General features: G+C 44.5%; 2 protein-coding genes across 6 annotated transcripts in view; one reads left to right on the top strand and one right to left on the bottom strand.

Moving 5' to 3' along the window:
- galnt17 (polypeptide N-acetylgalactosaminyltransferase 17) overlaps nt 1–6,330 on the top strand; it is a 35,760-nt gene extending 29,430 nt beyond the window's left edge. For both annotated transcript variants that reach the window (XM_062959288.1, XM_062959289.1), the window contains 6 exons: nt 373–490; nt 1,072–1,257; nt 1,773–1,910; nt 2,548–2,643; nt 3,809–3,976; nt 5,846–6,330. In XM_062959288.1, the coding sequence (XP_062815358.1) occupies nt 373–490; nt 1,072–1,257; nt 1,773–1,910; nt 2,548–2,643; nt 3,809–3,976; nt 5,846–5,974 (835 nt within the window). In that variant the 3' untranslated portion in view covers nt 5,975–6,330. The remainder of the gene's footprint in view (nt 1–372; nt 491–1,071; nt 1,258–1,772; nt 1,911–2,547; nt 2,644–3,808; nt 3,977–5,845) is intronic.
- A 6,288-nt stretch (nt 6,331–12,618) lies between these two features.
- The window catches only part of caln1 (calneuron 1), an 89,856-nt gene continuing 80,158 nt past the window's right edge, over nt 12,619–22,316 (bottom strand). For all 4 annotated transcript variants that reach the window (XM_062959063.1, XM_008121684.2, XM_062959062.1 and 1 more), the window contains one exon: nt 12,619–20,977. In XM_062959063.1, the coding sequence (XP_062815133.1) occupies nt 20,850–20,977 (128 nt within the window). In that variant the 3' untranslated portion in view covers nt 12,619–20,849. The remainder of the gene's footprint in view (nt 20,978–22,316) is intronic.

Genomic DNA, 22,316 nt, shown 5'->3' with positions numbered 1-22,316 from the left:
ATATAAGGCCTCCCCCAAAAGTAAGACCTAGCAAAGTTTTTGTTTGGAAGCATGCCCACCAAACAGAACACCAGAGCATGCAGGATCGGTAAATGTACGTACCATAAAGTGTTGTACATGGAAATATTGGTAATAACAAGAAATTCTTGATAGGATTCACAATTTGTCTGGTTATGCTAGTTTGTGATGACAACTACTGTACAGTATATAATAAATATTCATTTTTTGTTCGACAATAAATGTGAATTCTTCTTCATGGAAAAATAAGACATCCCCTGAAAATAAGACCTAGCACACATTTGGGAGCAAAACTTAATATAAGACACTGTCTTATTTTCGGGGAAACACGGTATATTCTCCCCATTTGTCTAGGACTCCGGCTATGATAGGATGCTCTTTTGTGGTCAACCGACAGTTCTTTGGTGAAATTGGTCTTCTCGATCCAGGAATGGATGTTTACGGTGGAGAGAATATCGAGCTCGGAATCAAGGTGAGGCCATCGTGATTACATTATTGGGGATGAGCAAGAGCGCCTTTTGAGCATTATATGTCATCCAAAACTATATTGCAGTTTTTTTAAAAAAAATCATTTGCATAACTTTCACATAAGGTAAAGGTTTCCCCTGACGTTAAGTCCAGTCATGTCTGACTCTGTGGGTTGGTGCTCATCTCCATTTCTAAGCCGAAGAGCCGGCGTTGTCCGTAGACACCTCCAAGGTCATGTGGCGGGCATGATTGCATGGAGCGCCGTTACCTTCCTGCCGGAGCGGTACCTATTGATCTACTCACATTGGCATGTTTTCAAACTGCTAGGTTGGCAGAAGCTGGAGCTAATAGCAGGCGCCCATTCCGCTCCCGGGATTTGAACCTGCGACCTTTTGGTCTGCAAGTTCTGCAGCTCAGTGCTTTAATACACTTCGCCACCGGGACTCCCTTTCACATACATAAACAAAAACTATCCAGAGGTGCCTGGTCCTAAAACAGATCAAATCTCCTGTGACAAGCAAGAAGCAATGTCTTTCTCTGTTAAGAGTTCAAGTTCATCTTATTCATTTTCCATGATATTACCAGGTATGGCTCTGCGGTGGTAGCATGGAAGTCCTTCCCTGTTCTCGGGTTGCGCACATTGAACGCAAGAAGAAGCCGTACAACAACAACATTGGCTTCTACACAAAGAGGAATGCCTTGCGGGTGGCCGAGGTGTGGATGGACGATTACAAGTCTCATGTGTACATTGCGTGGAATCTGCCTCTGGAGGTATATCATATATGTGTGTGTATTGTGTTAGGCAATGGCATCCCTGCAGTTTCTCACAGTTGTAAGTTGGCTCGGTGTAATGAGAGTGCATTGACATTGACAACTCTGTAAATTTAACAGGAAAAGACACAAGGGAGAGAATTATGTATATATTCAAGTACATGTCCATCTCATGTATTTTAAGCCTGAATTGAAGAATTATAGATTGGTAAACCATAGTTTTAGGCATTGCTGAGTGGTCATAACTTTGATCATGTGGCAAAGGAAACGTCTGTATTTGGATTAGAAAAATCAGATGCTCAAATATCGGATGGATGAAACTTACCGTATATATTCACGTATAAGCCGATGTCATGGATAAGTCAACTTGGAGCCAAAATTGTGGGTTTTGATATGATCCTTGAATAAGTCCAAGGTCATCCCAGAGAGAATGGAAAGACTTAAGGTATAGTAATCACATGGACCAATTTTTTTCCAAGGTTGATTTTTGACTAGCGACTTCATGTCTCTTTCAGAACCCAGGAATTGACATTGGAGACGTTTCTGAGCGAAAAGCCCTCCGGAAAAATCTGAGGTGTAAAAACTTCCAGTGGTATCTGGACCATGTCTACCCAGAAATGAGAAGATATAATAATACAGTCGCCTATGGAGAGGTAACTGACTGAGCCAAATAATATATAGAATGTATTCAATGTTTTATGGCCTTAGGAAATTCCTAAGTAGTATTAAGGGTCATCTAGTGCACATTAAAATTCGTGTTTTTGTATAGTATTTTATTCTAATATTTGTGTTGACTCGGGAATGGGGTTTTTTCACCACGTATTATTCCAATGACTATGATCTCTTTTGTTTGTATAATTATACTAAATAACACTTTATTTAGATTCCGGCCTTCTTCCCGAGGGGACCCAAAGTAGATTACGGCATATAAACAGACACAGGCAAACATTACAATGAAATACAAGGAGACACAAATACACGGGCAAAGGCAAAGGCTTCTCCTCTCATTTCTGACTCTGGAGGCGGTGCTCATCTCTGGCTCTCGGGGAGGTTTTCAAATACCATAGCCAGTGCTTTTTAAATGAAAGAAACAGCATAATATATAGAAATAAATAATAATAAATCTTACAGTGAGATCAGCCAATGGTTGTTAGTTGTCTCTCAAGGTGAACTTGGCTCGGAAAGCTATTCTTTCACATGGCCTCAAAATAGCCCAATGCCCTGATACTCTGGTTCGGAAAACACATGTTGTCCATTAGAGGGGATAATTCTGGTTTGAATTTGTTTCAGCTACGCAATAACAAAGTGAAAGATGTCTGCCTGGATCAAGGACCGCAGGAAAACCACACCGCAATCCTATATCCATGTCATGGATGGGGACCTCAGGTTAGAGAAGATATATGATACTAATATTATGCTATACTAATAATATAATATACTAGGACACAAATTGATAGAGGCCTAAAGGTGCGGGGCCTACCTTTCTGACTGGCAGCCAAGGGGAGAACAGCTCTTCCTCATCTTGTGTAATTTGGACTTTATTTTTTACAGTTTTTTATTGAAAGACATAGATTGGATGGCTATGTCTTTTGTGGCCAAATTTGGTGTGATTTGGTTCAGTGGTTTTGTTGTTTACTCCATGGGAAAAACGCACATTACATTTATATATATATAGACTAGCTATGCCCAGCCATATGCTGTGGCGAAGTATGGTGGTATGAGAAATAAAGTATTGAGGAATTGGTGGTAGTTAAGATCAAGGGTAAAGTTTTCCCCTGACATTAAGTCCATTATAAATGGGTAATATAGCTGTGTGGAAGGGCCTTGAGTCTACACTGCCATATAATCCAGTTAAAATCAGATAATCTGTATTTTATAGGCAGTGTGGAAGAGGCCTAAGTGAGGCCTAACTCTGCCTGTCCCCTGGGCTGAGTGGGTTGCTAGGAGACCAAGTGGGTGGAGCTTAGCCTTCTAACTGGCAGCAATTGGATAAAAACAATTCTTTCTCTCCCTCAAATTAGGACTTTATTTTTGTTTTCCTTTTGTTGTATGAACGACAGGTTGTGCTGCCAAGTTTAGTGTTTCTGGGATGTGTAGTTTTGTTGTTTTGTCCTAGGCCGAAATTTCATTACCCTTCTATATATATAGATTTTGTGTGTGTGTGTGTGTGTGTATAATGAGAATAATATTATAATGTAATACAATATAATAATATACTATTTTAATTGTATATTATATATTACATGTAATATTAATAATATTGCAGTATAGTCGTAGAGTACAATATAGTAACATGTAATGCTTGTATTGTGCTATGCTAATAATATATTATATTGTATGTACATATAACTTGTAAGCCACCCTGAAACTCCTTTGGTGTGAGAAGGGCAGGATATAAATGTTGTAAATAAATACATACATATATGCCCCATTATATGATAGGAGAGTCTCAAAAGACTCTGCAACATTAGATCAGTTGTCTGGGTTTTCATACCCAGCTTAGAGACCTCAGACTTGGTTTCAACGTCTGTCCTTTTGCTTCCGCATCCAGCTTGCCCGCTATACCAAAGAAGGAATTCTTCATTTGGGTGCCCTTGGGACCACAGTCCTCTTGCCAGACACTCGCTGCTTGGTGGATAATATGAAGAGCCGATACCCTCAGCTCCTCGACTGTGACAAAGTGAAGAGCAGCCTGCACAAGCGGTGGAGTTTTATCCAGGTTTGTACCTTTGGGGCCGAGCTTAGTACAGCGGGCTAAGCCACCTGTTGCAGAAAAAACCCACTGATCAAATGGTTGACAGTTTGAGTCCAGGTCGGGGTGAGCACCTGCCATCAGCCCCAGCTCTCTGCCCATGTAGCAAATCAAAATAATAATAATAATAATAATAATAATAATAATAATAATAATAATAAGGTTATCCAGAAAGTAGATTACGTTTTGGAATTAAAAATGAACAAAGTATAGGAGAAAACATTTACCATATACAGTTGAAATCTACACCCAAATACCACTTCTCAACATAGTCACCATTCAAATCTAGGCCCTTATCATAGCGAGGAATTAGCTTGGCAACTTCTTCCCCACAAAACTCTGCCGCTTGCGTCCTCAACGCAGTATTTTGGCGAAGATGCACAGCTGCGGGAAGGGGTGACCAGCTGGTTGAGGACACAAGCGGCAGAGTTTGGTGGGGAAGGAGTTGCCAAGCTCATTCGTCGCTATGATAAGTGCCTAGATTTGAATGGTGACTATGTTGAGTAGTGGTATTTGGGTGTGTCTTCCAACTGCATATGGTAAATGTTTTCTCTTATACTTTTTTCATTTTTAATTACAAAATGTAATTACTTTCTGGATAACCCTCTTAACTTTATTCTTATATCCTGTCTCCATCTCCCCAAAGGGACTCGGCACAGCTTACATGGGGTCAAGCCCGGATAAAAACAATAACAGTATAAAACACATCAAATGGAGAAGGGAAAAAAACATAATTATAAAATTAAATATTAACATAGCAAACGTAATAAAACATGATTAAAATGCAAAAAGATTATAAAAACAGACTGGGCACGATATAAAATTTGTAAACACAAGGTAGCTGATAAAGTGCTGCAAATTCGTGAGAGAGCACGATGGGTTGGGAATAAACCATGTGGCAACATCAAATTAACAGGCAAGAAAAGCAGAAATGCAAGTAGGTAAACAGGTACTGCCTTTAGCGGGGAGGAAATAAAAGGAAATAAAAGGACATCGATCGGGAGGACATCTAAAGACAACAAAGCTCCTCGGCATGGAAGATGGAGCACCAGTACCCTCCTCCTGTAGAATAGCAAAGGGTTATGGGAGAGGCAGTGGGCGGGCCCATGCAAATTCCAAACGAATAGAGAGAGTAAGAAACACTGGGATGTCTGTGGTGGAGGAAAAATCTAGGATGAAATTGTCCCCATTTGAAAGCCTTCACTTGGGTGGTGGGCAGAATGGTCTTTGTGGAGGACATTGGATATGTTTACAGCACTCGCTATAACTTGCAATGTCCATTGGTGTCTCCTGAGTAGTCGGAGCTATGGTTATGTGTGGAAGTGGGAGCTTGTCTCTGGAAGTGGACACCCCAGACACATATACACATACATACAAGGGTCGAATGAAAAGTAATGCCTCCACTTTCGTAACTCCTTGACAGATGGCAGTACTGGTATGCAGCTTTTTCAATAGACTCTCCTCTACAGTTCCATTTGGCGGGAAGCCTTAGCATTGAACGGTTGTGTTGTTAAAGTGCAAAGTATGGAACCCTGTGACAGTTGGTCAAGGTTCCATACGGTCAGGGTTCCATACTTCACACTTTAACAACACAACCGTTTAATGCTAAGGCTTCCCCGTCTGCGCAGGGTTCCATACTTCGCACTTTAACAACACAACCTTTCAATGCTAAGGCTTCCCGCCAAGTGGAACTGTAGAGGAGAGCCTACTGAACAAGCCAGTACCTGTCGCAGACCAGGACTGCCATCTGTCGAGGAGGCATTACTTTTCATTCAATCCTCATATTTTCATTTTTATTATGTGTATAGATTGATTTTTACTTATTTGTTGTTTCAGCACGGTGCGATTCTAAACAAAGGGACAGGACGCTGCTTAGAAGTTGAGAACAAAGGCATTTCAGGTATGGAGCTCATTCTTCGGAGCTGCACAGGACAAAGGTGGACCATTAAAAATATTATCAATTAAAATAAAAATGAAGGAAGACTTCACAAGTGTCGACGTCTTTCAACAAACTCTGCTCTGTTCAGAATATCAGGGAAGACTCTTTATGGGAAGGGAAGATTTTCATTTTTTAACTCAATTACCTCTCTGCCGACACCAACAAGGTGGCTGAAATAAAAATAAATCCTCTCCATGTGAATATTTCATCACGGGAAATGCAAGACATTTCGCAAGGACTGTAACTTAGGCGTGTGAAATGCTTCCGTTTTTTTTTTTTAGCAGTGAGAATGTTTTGCTCCCAACGGAACGGGAGAGGGAGGAATCACAAATGTAATCGCAACCCTTTCTCCGGAACGACTTTGAATAAATTCTCAAGCTTATTTTGGGATACCGCCCTATTTTTCCAGACGCGTCAACTTTGTCCATACGTGGCTTGCATATTTCGACGTCTATGTCATGGAAAGGAGAAGAGGGATTCTTTCTGAGACAAACGGAACGCAATATGAGGTTGTTTCGACATTAACATTGTGTCCTTCTTTGTTTCCCAGGTGCACTGTGCCAAATCTGAAGGGGTATCTTCAGTGTTAACATAGCCTTCTGTCTGTGTATTTCTAAATGTGTCGCTGTAATTTACATTGGTTTTTTTTTCCGGATCCTTAACCAATGGAGAGACAAGTGCCGCAAATGCCATCATTTGGTTGTATGGGAATACAGGACTCCCAAAGTTTATAAGACATAGAGGATTGGTGAAACACTAGCTTTATCAAATCTATGATAATAATGGATCATTTCATAGGCTCACGGAACAAGAAGGAGTTTTATAGACCATTGAGCTCAATCCAGAAAATCCAGTTAGAGCAGTGGTCCGTGGACCACCAGTGGTCCGCAAGCAGAGCTGGCCCTAGGTAATTTTCAAGTGTAGGCGAACAGAATTTTGGCGCCCCCCCCCCCCCCCAACCAATCACTGAAAAATAAAAGCATTGGATGAGCGAAAATGTTTGATAATAAGGAGGGATTAAGGAAAAGCCTATTAAACATCAAATTACATTAAGATTTTACAAATTAAGCACTAAAACATCATGTTTTACAACAAATCAACAGAAAAAGCAGTTCAATACTTTGCGGAGGCAGGCCGCAGGAGACAGGAGTTGCCTTGATGGTGCCCCCAGGCAACTGCCTAGATGGCCTGGTGGTTGAACCGCCTCTGTCCGCAAGAACTAAAATATGGTCCTCAGCCTCACCGTTACTACACCATTGTAATGAGAACAACTGGTCTCACGAAACCCTCTTATAGTGCCGAGAAAACAGGGATATCAGGAGAGGAGAGGCTGACTAAACACGAAAGGTGTGACAACAAGCCTCCTGACTGCTGCTTCTCCTCCTCTTCCACGTTCCATGCGGTGCCTGGGAACGGAGGCACCTCGTCTTTGTTTTTAGGCCTGTCCCTGATTCAAAAAATTGCACTGGATAGACCACATCAGCTAAAGATGATTAAATATGGTTTTCTGTGGGCAAGCAGATGGCGACTACTAGATGGCATGTGTTCTGTATCAGAAACTGGAGCTGATGTGGTCTATCCAACGCAATTTTCTGAATCGGCACCCCAGATAACCAAACTGAATCTAAAGTTGACCAAAAACTGATTCGTAACCCTTTTGGTACTAATGTTGGAGCGTGGTTCCTGGTCAAAGTGGTCCCTGGACAAGTGGTCCTTGGTCAAAAAAAGGTTGGGACTCACTGATTTAGAGCAAGATGGTCAAATTCATTTCCATCAAGGACCACACAGACACCACTAGTTTATCAGGTCATAACTAGTCACTTCCCTGCCATCCTATGTCTGTTGACATCTCAATGGACATCAACATGTAAGTTTCAAGGAAATTCCGGTTGTTCTGCAAGGGAGGTTGAATTTCTCCTTTCACATTGGCCCCAAAAAGAAGCATGCTGTGGTTAATGCCAGCCAGAGGGAAAGAGGGATAATAGCCACAATGTGACCTGCAAGATTTCTGGCCACACGTTCTGATTATTGTATCATAAAGTGACTGGGAAAACTAATAATTAATAATAATAATAATAATAATAATAATAATAATAATAATATACTTTATTTATATTTCTCTCTATCTCCCTGAGGAGACTCAGAGCGAATTACAGGTACATATATGGCAAACATTCAGTGCCGTTATACAATTGACAGAGACAATACGTAAACAGAGGCAAGGCTTCCCTGGAGGCTGTGCTCGATTCGGCCATGAGGAGGTGCTGTTGTTCCATTTTTCCTTATTACCTCTCCGCTAAAACGGTACCAATTTATCTACTCACATTGCTGTTTTCGAACCACTAGGTAGGCAGAAGCTAAGCTGACAGGGGGAGCTCACCTCAGCTTGAACTGTCAATCTTTCGTTTGGCAACATCTTCTGTAGCTGGCGGTGTAACCGCAGCCTACTATTACATAAGAGATGATATTCTAGCCAGACTATTTAACAGCTCTCCTCCCAGCTTCTGGTTTATCTATATTTTTTTGAAAATGAAGAATTATCAGAACTAAAAGAGTTTCCAAGAAAAATATGAAGCAGATCAATTAGTTGAAGATTAACATTCAAGGGTTTTAAATATACTATGGGTTGTGTTATTTCTCTCTCTCTCTCTCTCTCTCTCTCTCTCTCTCTCTCTCTCTCTCAGCATCAATCTATAGCTTTTGATGTGATGGCAAACGATCATAATGAATAAAGTCCCACGTTTCAAAGAACGCCTCTGTCATTTTTTTCCTTGTGCCCTTACATCTGTTCCACATATGTACACGTTATACATCCAAGTGAGAGTCTTTCCAGATTGTGACGACAATTATTTGGCTTGCGCCTCTGTGCCTCAAATGTCAGATTATCCATATGGTGTGTGTCGCTATTGGATTTAGAAGAAATGTGGAAACTTCATTACTCTGGACAAAGGACATGGATTCTTTGGGCTGTCGGTTAGAAGACCTGGGCCGGGGAGGGGGTTCACCTATTTGCTCGATAAACCCACCTATTCTATTTTATTATATTGCAAGAACCAATATGGATATATGCTTTGTACACACCTAAACAGGTATTTGATATGAATTATATGACTTTGTGTGAGTGTAATTTACTCATTGACTTGTGGTGACCCCATGAATTTCATAGGTCTTTTGAGGACTTCATCATATGCGAGTCCCCCCTCCCCCCTGTTTCCACATACTTCTAAAACAGTTCATAAACAATAGGGTTGTGCAAGGATTTCGTTTCCTCAGTTTCCTTCGGTACCTTCAGTAATTCGGAAGGATGTAACAGTAAGGGTCCTCCTGAGACGAAAACCCACCTGACACAAAAGCAAACAGGAGCCGATCTCAGCTCCTCCCCTATTCAGCTTCACTGTTGAATCTTTGATTTTCCTTCTTTCGGCATCTTCCTTTAGATCAGTGGTTCCCAAACTTATTTGGCCTACCGCCCCCTTTCCAGAAAAAATATTACTCAGTGCCCCCGGAAAAGGGGCGTGGCTTAGAGGGGTGGGTGTGGCTCCTGCACAAAAGGACAGGGCTGAGCCTCTCCCCTAGTCCAAGATGCAGGGCTGGAAGGGGGAGGTGGGCAGAGTCACAAATGGGCAGCCAGGACTGGAATGGGCAGAGTTACGAGCTCTGAGGCAGGGCTGAGCTTCTATCCCTGTCCTGTGGCGCCTGCCAGGACACGGGCTGGGGCTAGAGGAGGGGGCGGGGCCTCTTCCCAAGTACCTGATGGGGCTGAACCTCTATACCCCACCCCTGCATTCCTCAGGAGAGGTATAGCCCTGCCCTTTAGTCCTAAAAGGCCTCTCAGGAAAGGTATAGAGGCTCAGTCCTGTCTCGGGCTCTTGAAAGGAGGCCCCGCCCCCTTCCTAGCTCCGCCCTCTGTGTCCCAAAAAGTGCCTCGGGAGAGGTATAGATTCTCAGCCATGTCTCAGGCTCTTGGGAAGAAGTCATGCCCACTTCTCTAGCTCCGCCCCCTGTGTCCTAACAAGCGCCTCAGGTGCTCAGCTCTGTCTCCAGCACTTGGGAAGAGGCCCCACGCCTCCCCTGGCCCCACCCCCGTCTCCTAATAGGTGCTATCACTGCCCCCTGGATCGCTGCAGCGCCCACTAGGGGGTGGTAGCGCCCACTTTGGGAATCACTGCTTTCGATGTTTCGGCATCCCCAGAGTGAAAACAGATATCTGCCCTCCCGTAATCAGAAGGCTCCCAAAAAATGGATCGGGGGGTCCCCACTGAAAGCTGGGAGACAAAATGGCTCGAGGTTTACCGAACTCTTAATAGACAAAGTAGTACAGAGCCTATTATATGCCTTCCAGTTGTCATTCATCAGTGAACTGTGTCACAAGTGTGGAGAAACTGAGGAGATTAAAGCCAGGGAGAAGCTCCCGATGTGCCTGAAAACAAGAGAAAGTGCTTAAAAACATGTGGGATGGGATCTGTCAGATTCATTCCCATTGAATCATTTCAGTGATGTGGAGGAATGGGAGTTCTTAAGAATGGTGCTTTGGGTCTCCTCTAGGATAGAAATTGAGGGGGAAAGTCAAGTAGCAGGTACTGGTTTGTTCAGTAGACTCTCCTTGATACAGTTCCATTTGGTGGGAAGCCTTAGCATTGAACGGTTGTGTTGTTACGTGTGAAGTATGGAACCCTGCGCAGACAGGGAAGCCTTAGCATTGAACGGTTGTGTTGTTAAGTGTGAAGTTTGGAACCCTGCACAGACAGGGAAGCCTTAGCATTGAATGGTTGTGTTGTTAAGTGAGAAGTACGGAACCCTGTGCAGACAGGGAAGCCTTAGCATTGAACGGTTGTGTTGTTAAGTGTGAAGTATGGAACCCTGAGCAAACGGGGAAGTATGGAACCCTGCGTAGACGGGGAACCCATAGCATTGAACGGTTGTGTTGTTAAGTGAGAAGTATGGAACCCTGCGCAGACGGGGAAGCCTTGGCACTGAACGGTTGTGTTGTTAAAGTGCGAAGTAAGGAACCCTGCGCAGAAAGGGAAGCCAAGGCTTCCCTGTCTGCACAGGGTTCCATACTTCACACTTAACAACACAACCGTTCAATGCTAAAGCTTCCCCGTTTGCTCAGGGTTCCATACTTCTCACTTAACAACACAACCGTTCAATGCTATGGGTTCCCCGTCTACGCAGGGTTCCATACTTCCCCGTTTGCTCAGGGTTCCATACTTCACACTTAACAACACAACTCAGTGGTTGCCATCACAGGACGTCCAACTCTTTGTTTGTCACACAAGTCAGATGTTCCCACCTCAACATCTTTAAACTTACTCGCCCAACGACACACAGGACTCACATCAACACAATCACCATTAACAGCTTGCATGCTCTGATGAATCTCCTTTGTGGTAACACCTTCTGCTGTCAAGAATTCGGTGACTGCATGTTGCTTAAGTCGCATTGACTGACTGTGCTGGTACGGCTGTACCAGAAGCTCTTTCTTTATTTTCTTGCTGCTAATGTTTGCAATCATAGGACAGGCCACCTGTCAATCATCAAGTTTGGTTCCGCCTCTTGTTCAGGGCTCTGGGAGGGAAGGAGCCATTTTTAAGTCAGTCTCACTAAGGAAGCTAAGCTATAGGACGTAGACCAGCTCGTCCAGTAGAAAAGCTTCATATCTCAATAACATCCAGGGATATAGAACATCCGAGAAAACAGAAACGGAAATTCCAGGGGAAAAGGTCCCAAAGGCTCTGGCTGACCTCTCAGCCTCACAGTTCCTGAGGGAAACAGCCCTAAGGTTTCCAAAGAAACCTCGGAGAGAGAACGGCACCACAGATCCACGGAACCCCAGCTGAAACATCTACAAGCCTTGGTTGGTAGGTCCACTCGATACCCAGACGCACTTGGAATCGGTAGTGGGTCTCACATCAGCTAGGCCCATATGATAGACAGCCTGGGAGAGGTTATAAGGGGGTTTTCACAGTTATCCAAAGCCAATCGCCTGTCCCTTGGGGACAAGACTGAAAGGGCCAACAGTCTTGAAGTGTTATTTGACTCCTTGAAGATTTATTATTTGTTCAACAGTAAAGACTGTTATCTCATTAAACACTCAAAGGACTATCCTTTTCAGGAAAATCCTCAAGAGCCTCTCTTTAAGGCTTCCCGCTGGGCATAAAGTATACATCCTATACAAAGACAATAGTTACAGGCCCAGCGCGTGACAGAACACCGACTGTGCGCAGGGTTCCATACTTGGCACTTTAACAACACAACTGTTCAATGTTAAGGCTTCCCACCAAATGGAACTGTAGAGAGTCTACTGAACAAGCCAGTACCTACCACAGACCAGTACCAGTCCCATCTGTGGAGGAGTTATGGAGGCATTACTTTTCATTCAACCCTCATAGTTCCAATCTTTCTACACTAGACTGCCTGTGACAATTGGGACCTTGTGATAATCCACATGAAACTTGGACCCCTCTCTGGTCTCTTTTATGAGCAGGCAACCATTATTTAGGTGGGTCTTAGGTTGTGACTCGATCGTAGCAGATGGATCGTGGCCCCCACCGAAAACCGGGACACGAAGCAGGTCAAGGTTTACCTTGAATGCACAACCCTAATTTTCACTTTTTGTCCAGAATCTTTTCTGGTTTTGTGATTGCAAGACAGAAAAAATGCCATGACAAAAGAAGAAAGCAACTTTATTACTATTGCATAAATAGTGATTAAAATTAAAGTATTTTGTTTTTGTTTTATACAGATAAGATATGTACAGTGGATTAAGTAGGCAGGATATATGGCAGTATCTTCCCTTTATATACTTTGTACAGTGCAATAATATATAGTGGGTAATATATTAAAATATTTCTCTCTTTTTTTTCTTAGAAAAGTAGCATGCAAGGTAAATGCATTTTAAAATGTATGCATGTATGGATCTCTTTTGTACCCTGACAGGTCACAATATCAACCTCGCTTGCAATTGTTCTTTGAACGAAAAGTGGATTAGATTGCAGGAAACACAATGCTGAGAGTTGATGAAAACCGGGAAGCGATTATTATTTTCCATTTTGGTGAAGGGAATTAATACAAGCGAGTCCCACTCTCTTTTCAAGCGCCTGAATAAACTCGACATATAATTGGGAAAAAAGCAAAAATAATTTATTCCCATGATTACCTATTTTCTGCAGCAGGCTCTGTTGAAGATCCGACTATGAGCCCGCTATCTCCTGCCTCGCACATTCGGTGCTATATTAAAAACAAAATTAAAAGTTAACCTATCATAGTTATTTGCATGAACTATACAACGGATGTGCATATTAGTGTGTCAGGGGTGATGAGTGTTGTGTGTGTGGGACGCATGAAACAATTTTAGCAAACTATCCTGGCTCTGCTTGAGTTTCTACACCTGACAAATACGAAAAATACAAGGAACTGCTGGGCAATAATAACTCCCTGTGTCATTATTTCTGGGTGATGGAGTGGTGTAATGGTGCAGATGATTCCCCTGCAAAATGGCAGTCATCGTAGACTGGTTTTATGATAGAGTGTGAAAATGTCACAATTTTCCGCTACTTGTTCCATAGACCAGTCACAGATTGGAAAGGGTCTATTATAGACTTGTGATGGGATGCTAGAATTCGGCCTCATCTACACCGACCATTTCATGTGGTTCGAGGCTAGCTTCAAACTGCGGCGGTCAAACAACAAACTCCCAGGAAGATGCCCCAAAGAAAGCCCTTAATGCACATCAATGCTCTGTGGTTTGTGCCAATGCCGTCCGGGCCTCAAACTGGTTCCAGGATTTCTGACATAACTATCTGCACTGCAAAACCGGTTTGAAACCACATGAAATGGCTAGTGTAGTTGGGTTCTAAGCCTTTCTCATTTGTGTGCTGAAGGCTACAGGCTATGATGAAGCATGTGGGGAGATGGAGGAGCCCGGAGGCAGTTCTATAAGGACACTTTATCCCAGGGCGATCCAGAGTGCTAGATTCCGGATCGAAACTGGGATGGTTTTGACCCACAAGATCCCTGGCCGTTGCGGAGGTATCTTGTCCAGTGGCACCGAACCTGGTTCAGCGCCACCAGATGGTCACCCTACTATCCTGCTTTTGTTCTCCTTGGGCACATCTACACCGACCCATTATCCTCAAAGGAGTACTATGCTATCAACTCCGTGGCAACCACATGATGGCACGTGGAGTTGACATGACCTAATGTGGACCAAGGCCCTTTACCGTGGACTCGAACTGTGTCTTTAAAAAGTGGCAGGTTGCTCCAAAAATGAATCCAGAGCACAGCAAGACTTTGTGCTCATGGAAGCAGAGATGGAGCTGGCTGCAATTAATAATATACGAGGGTTATCCAGAAAGTACATTACGTTTTGGAATTAAAAATGAACAAAGTATAGGAGAAAACATTTACCATATGCAGTTGAAAGCCACACCCAAATACCACTTCTCAACATAGTCGCCATTCAAATCTAGGCACTTATCATACCGATGAAAGAGCTTGGCAACTCCTTCCCCACAAAACTCTGCTGCTTGCATCCTCAAAAAGTATAGGAGAAAACATTTACCATATACAGTTGAAAGCCACACCCAAATACCACTTCTCAACATAGTCATAATTCAAATCTAGGCACTTATCATAGCGATGAATGAGCTTGGCAACTCCTTCCCCACAAAACTCTGCCGCTTGCATCCTCAAAAAGTATAGGAGAAAGCATTTACCATATACAGTTGAGAGCCACACCCAAATACCACTTCTCAACATAGTCATAATTCAAATCTAGGCACTTATCATAGCGATGAATGAGCTTGGCAACTCCTTCCACACAAAACTCTGCCGCTTGCATCCTCAAAAAGTATAGGAGAAAGCATTTACCATATACAGTTGAGAGCCACACCCAAATACCACTTCTCAACATAGTCATAATTCAAATCTAGGCACTTATCATAGCGATGAATGAGCTTGGCAACTCCTTCCCCACAAAACTCTGCCGCTTGCATCCTCAAAAAGTATAGGAGAAAACATTTACCATATACAGTTGAGAGCCACACCCAAATACCACTTCTCAACATAGTCATAATTCAAATCTAGGCACTTATCATAGCGATGAATGAGCTTGGCAACTCCTTCCACACAAAACTCTGCCGCTTGCATCCTCAAAAAGTATAGGAGAAAGCATTTACCATATACAGTTGAAAGCCACACCCAAATACCACTTCTCAACATAGTCATAATTCAAATCTAGGCAATTATCATAGCAATGAATGAGCTTGGCAACTCCTTCCCCACTAAATTCTGCTGCCTCCGTTGTCAACCCTTCCCCCTCCCCGCAGCTGCACAGTGTCGCCAAAATGCTGCGTTGCCAGCCACTCCCCCATTGTTAGAAACAAGTGGTTGATGATGGAGGTGGCAGAATTTAGTGGGGAAGGAGTTTCCAAGCTCATTTATCGCTATGAAAAGTACCTAGATTTGAATGGCGACTACGTGAGATGTGGTATTTGGGTGTGGCTTTCAAATGCATATGGTTTCTCCTATACTTTGTTCATTTTTAATTCCAAAATGTAATGTACTTTCTGGATAGCCCTCATACTTTATTTATATTCCACCCCATCTCCCCAAGGAGAGGCAGGGTGGATTACAGAACACATATACGGCAAACATTCAGTGCCATTGTACAATTAACAAGGACAGACAATACATAAACAGAGGTAAAGGCTCTCTCCATTTTTTTCCAGAGGTGTCCATGGACGACAGGCTCCTCGACGTGGAAAAATGAAACAACAGCACCTCCCTATGGCCGAGCCGAGCACAGTCTCTAGATGCCAGAGATGGAAAAAGAGGGAAGCCTTGCCTCTGTTTGTGTACTGTCTATCTTGTCAATTGTATAATGGCACTGAATGTTTGCCTTATATGTACCTTCAATCCACTGAGTCCCCTCGGAGAGATAGAGCAGAATATAAATAAAGTATATTATTATTATTATTATTATTATTATTATTATTATTATTATTATTATTATTATTAAAAATACAGTCCAAGGCCCTCATTAATCCGAATCAGCTCCATGCATCATGGAGATGATTCGCCTACCCAAAGATGAAGAAGGTGTTGAGGATTACATGCCCAATTTATTTTGGTGATTTTATTTTTGTGATGGCATCATAGTATTTATAGTGCAAACTGGGTCTAGTGTGGAGGGAGAAAAGCAGCCATATGCTACCTGTAGCACATATTATTTACACACATGTGCTACGTTACTCATCCTGATTAGCAGCAACCTGAACATAATGTACAATATAAGTGAGTTCACAAAAAGAACTGGTATTGCAACATTCCCAGGAGGGAAGAAATCATGGCCAATGTATATCAAGATGGGGAGGACATGGAGATGAATTGATGCACACTTTCTACTGGCGCTGTACACACGCACACAAAAAAAAAATCCCTATTCCCTGAATGAGCAACTAAGCCACCAATCCAACAATCAATGCCCCCAGTGAATAAATCGCAAGACTGAGGTGGCATCAAGTTAGTTCGCTAGAGTCATTACCCTGAAGAAAACCTGGAAATTTTATAATAAGCTGAAATGTGTTGGGCTTTTCGTAGATAATTTGTGGTGTTGTGTTGTCCTGAGATGTGGTGGATCCTGTGTTTTTTGCAAGCAAATACTTTTGCCGGCTCTCTGCCTAGTTCATGCAAAACTGGCCTCAAGAAATCCACCCCTTTTGTGGCTAAATAAGCGGGTTCCTTTCTCTCCACGTTTCTTAGAGAACTGCATCACAACATCGAAAATGACACATCCAGGAAAGAATGGGAATAATTGCATTCCTTGGGTCCTCCTTCAACCTGGCGAGGTAAGGCTTAATTGTTTGATGAGATAACATACGGTTACATATAGAGCATTCTTTTAATTTCTACATGGATGAAATACCTTCCCCAGGAACTGACTTGATTTATTTTTTGCTTACACAAACCACCCAAAAACCATGTCTCCAAAGTTTTAGTCTATTTAGAAAACTGTGCTTTTATCTGCAGCTTCTTTTGCTTCTGCTATTGCGGTCATTTGTTCGTAAAGTTAGGTGTCGTTGCCTATCATGGTTTGGAAGTTTTGCTAAATTTAACAGAACTTACTCCCAGGTAAGTGGGTAAAGCTATCATCAAAAGCTGGTGAAAATCAACAGCTAAATAACATGGACAGCTTGTGACTTGATCTTTTGATTTATTTGTACAGATAATGGTTTTCGTATCGCCAGGATTATTTACTAGTTAATCTTAACCCACCCTTTCCTTCGCTGAGCTAAAGGCTCCTCTCTCCATGTTATTCACACAACAACTTGAAGAAACCCTAAAGCAGTGATTCCTAAAGTGGACGCTACCGCCCTCCGGTGGGAGCTGCAGCGATCCAGGGGGGCGGTGATGGCACCTATTAGGACACGGGGGCGGAGCCAGAGGTGGGGCGGGGCCTCTTCCCAAGTGCCGAAGACAGGGCTGAGCCCCTGAGGCGCCTGTTAGGACACACAGGGGGCGGAGCTAGAGGAGTGGGCGTGGCTTCTTCCCAAGAGCTTGACACAAGGCTGAGAGTCTATACCTCTCCGGAGGCGCTTGTTAGGACACAGAGGGCAGAGGTAGGGAAGGGGGCGGGGCCTCATTCCAAGAGCCCAAGACAGGGCTGAGCATCTATACTTCTCCTGAGAGGCCTTTTAGGACTAAAGGGCAGGGCCACTTCGCAAGAGCACGAGACAGGGCTGAGCTTCTGTATACCTCCCCTGTTGCACTTGTTAGAACACAGGGGCGGGGGAGAGAGGTTCAGCCCCGTCACTTGGGAAGAGGCCCCGCCCCTCCTCTATCCCCGCCTCCTGTGTCCTGGCAGGCGCCACAGGACAGGGATAGAAGCTCAGCCCTGATTCAGAGCTCGTAACTCCACCCATCCCAGCCCTGGCCACCCATTTGTGGCCCTGCCCACCTCTCCTCACGGCCCTGCATCTTGGACTAGGGGAGAGGCTCAGCCCCGCCCTCTTGAGCAGAAGCCATGCCCACTCTCTAAGCCATGCCCCCCTTTCCAGGGGGCGCTGAGTCATATTTTTTCTGGAAAGGGGGCAGCAGGCCAAATAAGTTTGGGAACCACTGCCCTAAAGTGATTGGCCTAAGATCATACACTGAATTTCAGAGCTCACGACGGACTTGGACCCAGAGCTTCTACAACTTGGGGTACATTGTTTATCGTGAAGGGTAGCTGAATTGGCTTTAAGGTGGCCTTGAACTGCATTAAAACAAAGTTGGGTGCTCTGAATTCTGCCCAGACCTTGGGCCTATGTACAGTAGGGTCAGTTCCGAGGCAGAACCAACTGCAACTGTTTACATGGCCATGCCATGTTCCCTGGGCTTGAGTGGTCCAGGAACATGGGATGGCACTCATTGACCCATCGCATTCTCCTTGTTGTGCCAGCTGTTGCAAATGCCCTGGCTCTCCTCTCAGCCTGGGGATGCAGCAGCCCGCCATGTCCCCAGGCTGAGAGGAGAAGGAGACACGCAGCTGCCGAGAGCTCCACAGAGGGCTGAGGCAGACAAGGGCTGGAGGAAAGAGCCCAAGGAGTTGTGTCCGACCCATGGGCCTGGATTTCTCCATGCCTGGTGTAGCGTCACCAGTGTTCCAACCTCCCATCACAATGGCATGAGATCTGCTGCTGTGTGTTCGGGGTTTATCCACTAATGATGTGTTACTCAATCAGCCAAAGATTCCTAAGTTATCCTGTACGGATCCTTTTTTTGGTGGAAAAAGCTGTAGTATATCAATGAAATGCACTAATTCAACACTCTGTCCTCTTAGTTACTATGTATACTCGACCTAATGTATAAGTCTAGGACAGTTTGCCACTTGTCCTGGAAAAGGGGATGGGTCCTTTTCTGATAAGAGTGAAGGTATTGCACTCACATCAACCCATGGTTACGTTTTTGGGTTGATTTTTGACGCATATTTCTATGCGTAATATTTATTTTCCAAATATCCTCTAAAGTAGGCATGGGCAAACTAAGGCCCAGGGCCTGGATGCAGGCCCCTGGGTGCTTACCTCAGGCTCTCTTCGTTTTCCCCTCGACATAAGGATATGATGGCTTGAACATCATTATGCAGAAAGGTCAGGGGAGGAAGGCATGCAGTGGCTGAGAGCCCTCTGGAGCGCTCTCAGACACTGCATGTCTCGCCTTCCTCTTGGCATAAGGATGATATGAGTGGCCCTTTCCTTATGCTGAGAAGATGGTTGGAGGAAGGCACGCAGCAGCTGAGAGCCCTTCAGAGCGCTCTCAGCCATCATCAGTCTCACCCTCCTCCCGGCATAATGCTGAGAGGACAGCCAAAATCTCGGGGGAGGAGGATAGTGAGGAGGATCAGGATAGTTGCTACATGTCTCGATTTCCAGCCGGCATAAGGATGGAGCGAGCGGCGTAACCCTTATGCAGAAAGGACAGGGGAGGAAGGCATGCAGCAGCTGAGAGCCCTCTGGAGCACTCTCAGCCACCGCATGTCTCGCCCTCCTCACGGCATGAGGTTGATGTGAGTGGCCCTGTTCTTATGCTGAGAGGACAACATTTGAGAGCCCTCTGGAGCGCTCTCGGCTGTCACCTGTGTCGCCCACCTCCCAGCATAATGCTGAGAGGACAAGCCAAAGATCGGGAAGGAGGATAGGGGAGAAGGATCGGGGCAGTTGCCACATGACTCATTTTCCTCCCGGCATAAGGATGGAGCGAGAAGCAAGAGGCCAACCTGAAGATGACCCGCCCCTTCTCAGCCCCACCCTCTCACAGTCCCTCTCCTCCCAGGTCCATCCTACCCAGTGCATAACTGGCCACCATCTCTCCCGGCCCGGTCCTTTCTGTCGAGCCCACAATGAGACCCCAAGGCAAAAATGTTTGCCCATGCCTGTTCTAAAGGCAAAGGATCGGGTTTAGATTTAACCCTACTTAAGAGGACATTTCCGTCCTAGTAAATGTAGTATGATGAATCCTGGATCCAATTCAATAAGTAGTTCATATAATTAAATATTAAGGTTGGTGCAAATATAAATTAGGCTGAGACGTTGATTTGGGAGAGTAAAAATTCCGTCAAGCTGTATACATTGGGTCAAGATACACGGTACTCCTTTGTTATACTCTTTCAAAATATGTAAGGAAGACTTGGTATGCGTACTATAAGAAGCACAGCATGATTAATTTATTTTTCTCCTTTTTTGATCTCTCTTGCTCTATCTTCCTGGTGGAAAAGCTATAGTGCATGAGTGCAGTGCGTTGATGGTGACTCTAAATGTGCGAGATCACACTTAACAAATGAACAAGGGTCCTCGTGAGCATTATTCATCCCTGAAGAACCTGCTACTAGAGGGAACCCCAGAATCAGACAGAACTGGAACAAGTTATGACTCGAACGTTGTCGTGGTTATATATATATATATATATATATATATATATATATATATATATATATAGCAATTGCCTTCAAAAGTCAGACAATTGGAAAGGTCTTCTTCGGAACATCCCGACCCACAAACACATCTTGATTTGTGTCACCCAGTCTTCTTGTTGAATGAAACATCTATAGCTGGTATGACAGCGACTCCTCGCTCTGGAAAAAACGCTTGCCACCCCTACTCCCCCACCCGAAAAAATATATCAGGGCTCCTCCTGTTTTATTGCATTAGGAAACGAAAGCCATTAAAGCATTGACAGCCCTTTGATGTCCCTGCCAAAAGGATATATTTGATGTTCAACCCATACGCTGCTGGCCTCTGGTTCGTTGCGCTTTTCTGATTCGTCCCTCTCGTCCTCTTCTTTGCCCGCTTGTTTTGAAGTTGGTTGGGGAGAAAGTTCATCAGGCAGCATGCGCATGCGTGGTTTTGTTTCACAGTGTTGTGGCTACTCCATGCCACTTCGGAGGATCTGGTTGGCGGCGATCAACATGACACTGATAATAAAGGCCATAGCGAAAGCACATATTAAGCTTTTCCGTACGCAGGTCTGACGGTTCTGTTTCTGAGAGTGCACTGAGAAGAGAAAGAGACAGCGAAAAGGATTAGTTTGTCATCCACCCTTTCTCGTTCATATTGAAAACAAACCAGCACGACATTGATTTGGAAAAGCTAAACTGTCAAAAAGGAAAAATTAGAAACTGCAAAATTTTAAATCAGTGGTTTCCAAACCTATTTGGCCTGCCACCCCCTTTCCAGAAAAAATATTACTCAGCGCCCCCTGGAAAGGGGGTGTGGCTTAGAGGGGTGGGCGTGGCTCCTGCTCAAGATGCAGGGCTGGGAGGGGGAGGGGGAAATGGGCGGGGCCAAAAATGGGCAGCCAGGGCTGGGATGGGCGGAGTTACGAGCTCTGAGGCAAGGCTGAGCTTCCATCCCTGTCTGAGGTGCTTGCCAGGACACAGGGGGTGGGGCTAGAGGAGGGGGCGGGGCCTCTTCCCAAGTGCTTGACAGGGCTGAGCCTCTATGCCCCACCCCCGTGTTCTAACAAGCACCTCAGGGGAGGTATACAGGCGCTCAGCCCTGTCTTGAGCTCTTGGAAAGAGGCCCTGCCCCCACCCTAGCCCCGCCCTTTAGTCCTAAGAGGCCTCTCGGGAGAGGTATAGAGGCTAAGGCTCGTAGAAGGAGGACCTGCCCCCATCCCTGTCTCCGCCCTCTGTGTCCCAACAAGCGCCTCAGGGGAGGTATAGATTCTCAGCCCTGTTTTGGGCTCTTGGGAAGAAGCCACGCTCCTCCCCTGGCCACGCCCCCATGTCCTAATAGGTGCCATCACCACCCCCCTGGATTGCTGCAGCGCCCATCAGGGGGCGGTAGTGCCCACTTTGGGAATCACTGTTTTAAATCTATAAACATAATGAAAGTGAAAATATGTATGTATGTGTGTGGCTGGGGTGTCCACTTCCACAGACAAGCTCCCACTTCCACAAAGAGCTATAACAACAACAACAACAACAACAACAACAACAACAACAACAACACAACATTTATTACAGTCCATTGACCCATCAGTAAATGATACAAGATACATCTACATGGTTTCAAGTAATACCCCTATCAGAGGTTAGTTATAGCTCCCATTGCTCAGGAGACACCAATGGCCCTCTCTCCAATGACAATTCAGGTTATGGCGAGCACTGTGAACATGTCCAAGAGCCTACCAATGTCCTTCAGAAACACCATCCTACCCACCACCCAAGTGAAGGCTTTCATACAGGGACATTTCATCCTAGATTTTCTGTTTTCAACCATCACAGACATCCCAGTTTTTCTAACTCTCTCCATTTGTGTGGAATTTGCATGACCATGCCCACCCTTTCCTACTTTTTTCTATGGCACACAGCAAACAGAGGAATTGATC

This window comes from Anolis carolinensis, unplaced genomic scaffold (assembly GCF_035594765.1).
Source record: "Anolis carolinensis isolate JA03-04 unplaced genomic scaffold, rAnoCar3.1.pri scaffold_7, whole genome shotgun sequence".
In the NCBI taxonomy this organism is placed as follows: domain Eukaryota; kingdom Metazoa; phylum Chordata; class Lepidosauria; order Squamata; family Dactyloidae; genus Anolis; species Anolis carolinensis.
The sequence above is the reverse complement of the archived record's forward strand: the minus strand, read 5'-3'. Positions and strand labels throughout refer to the sequence as shown.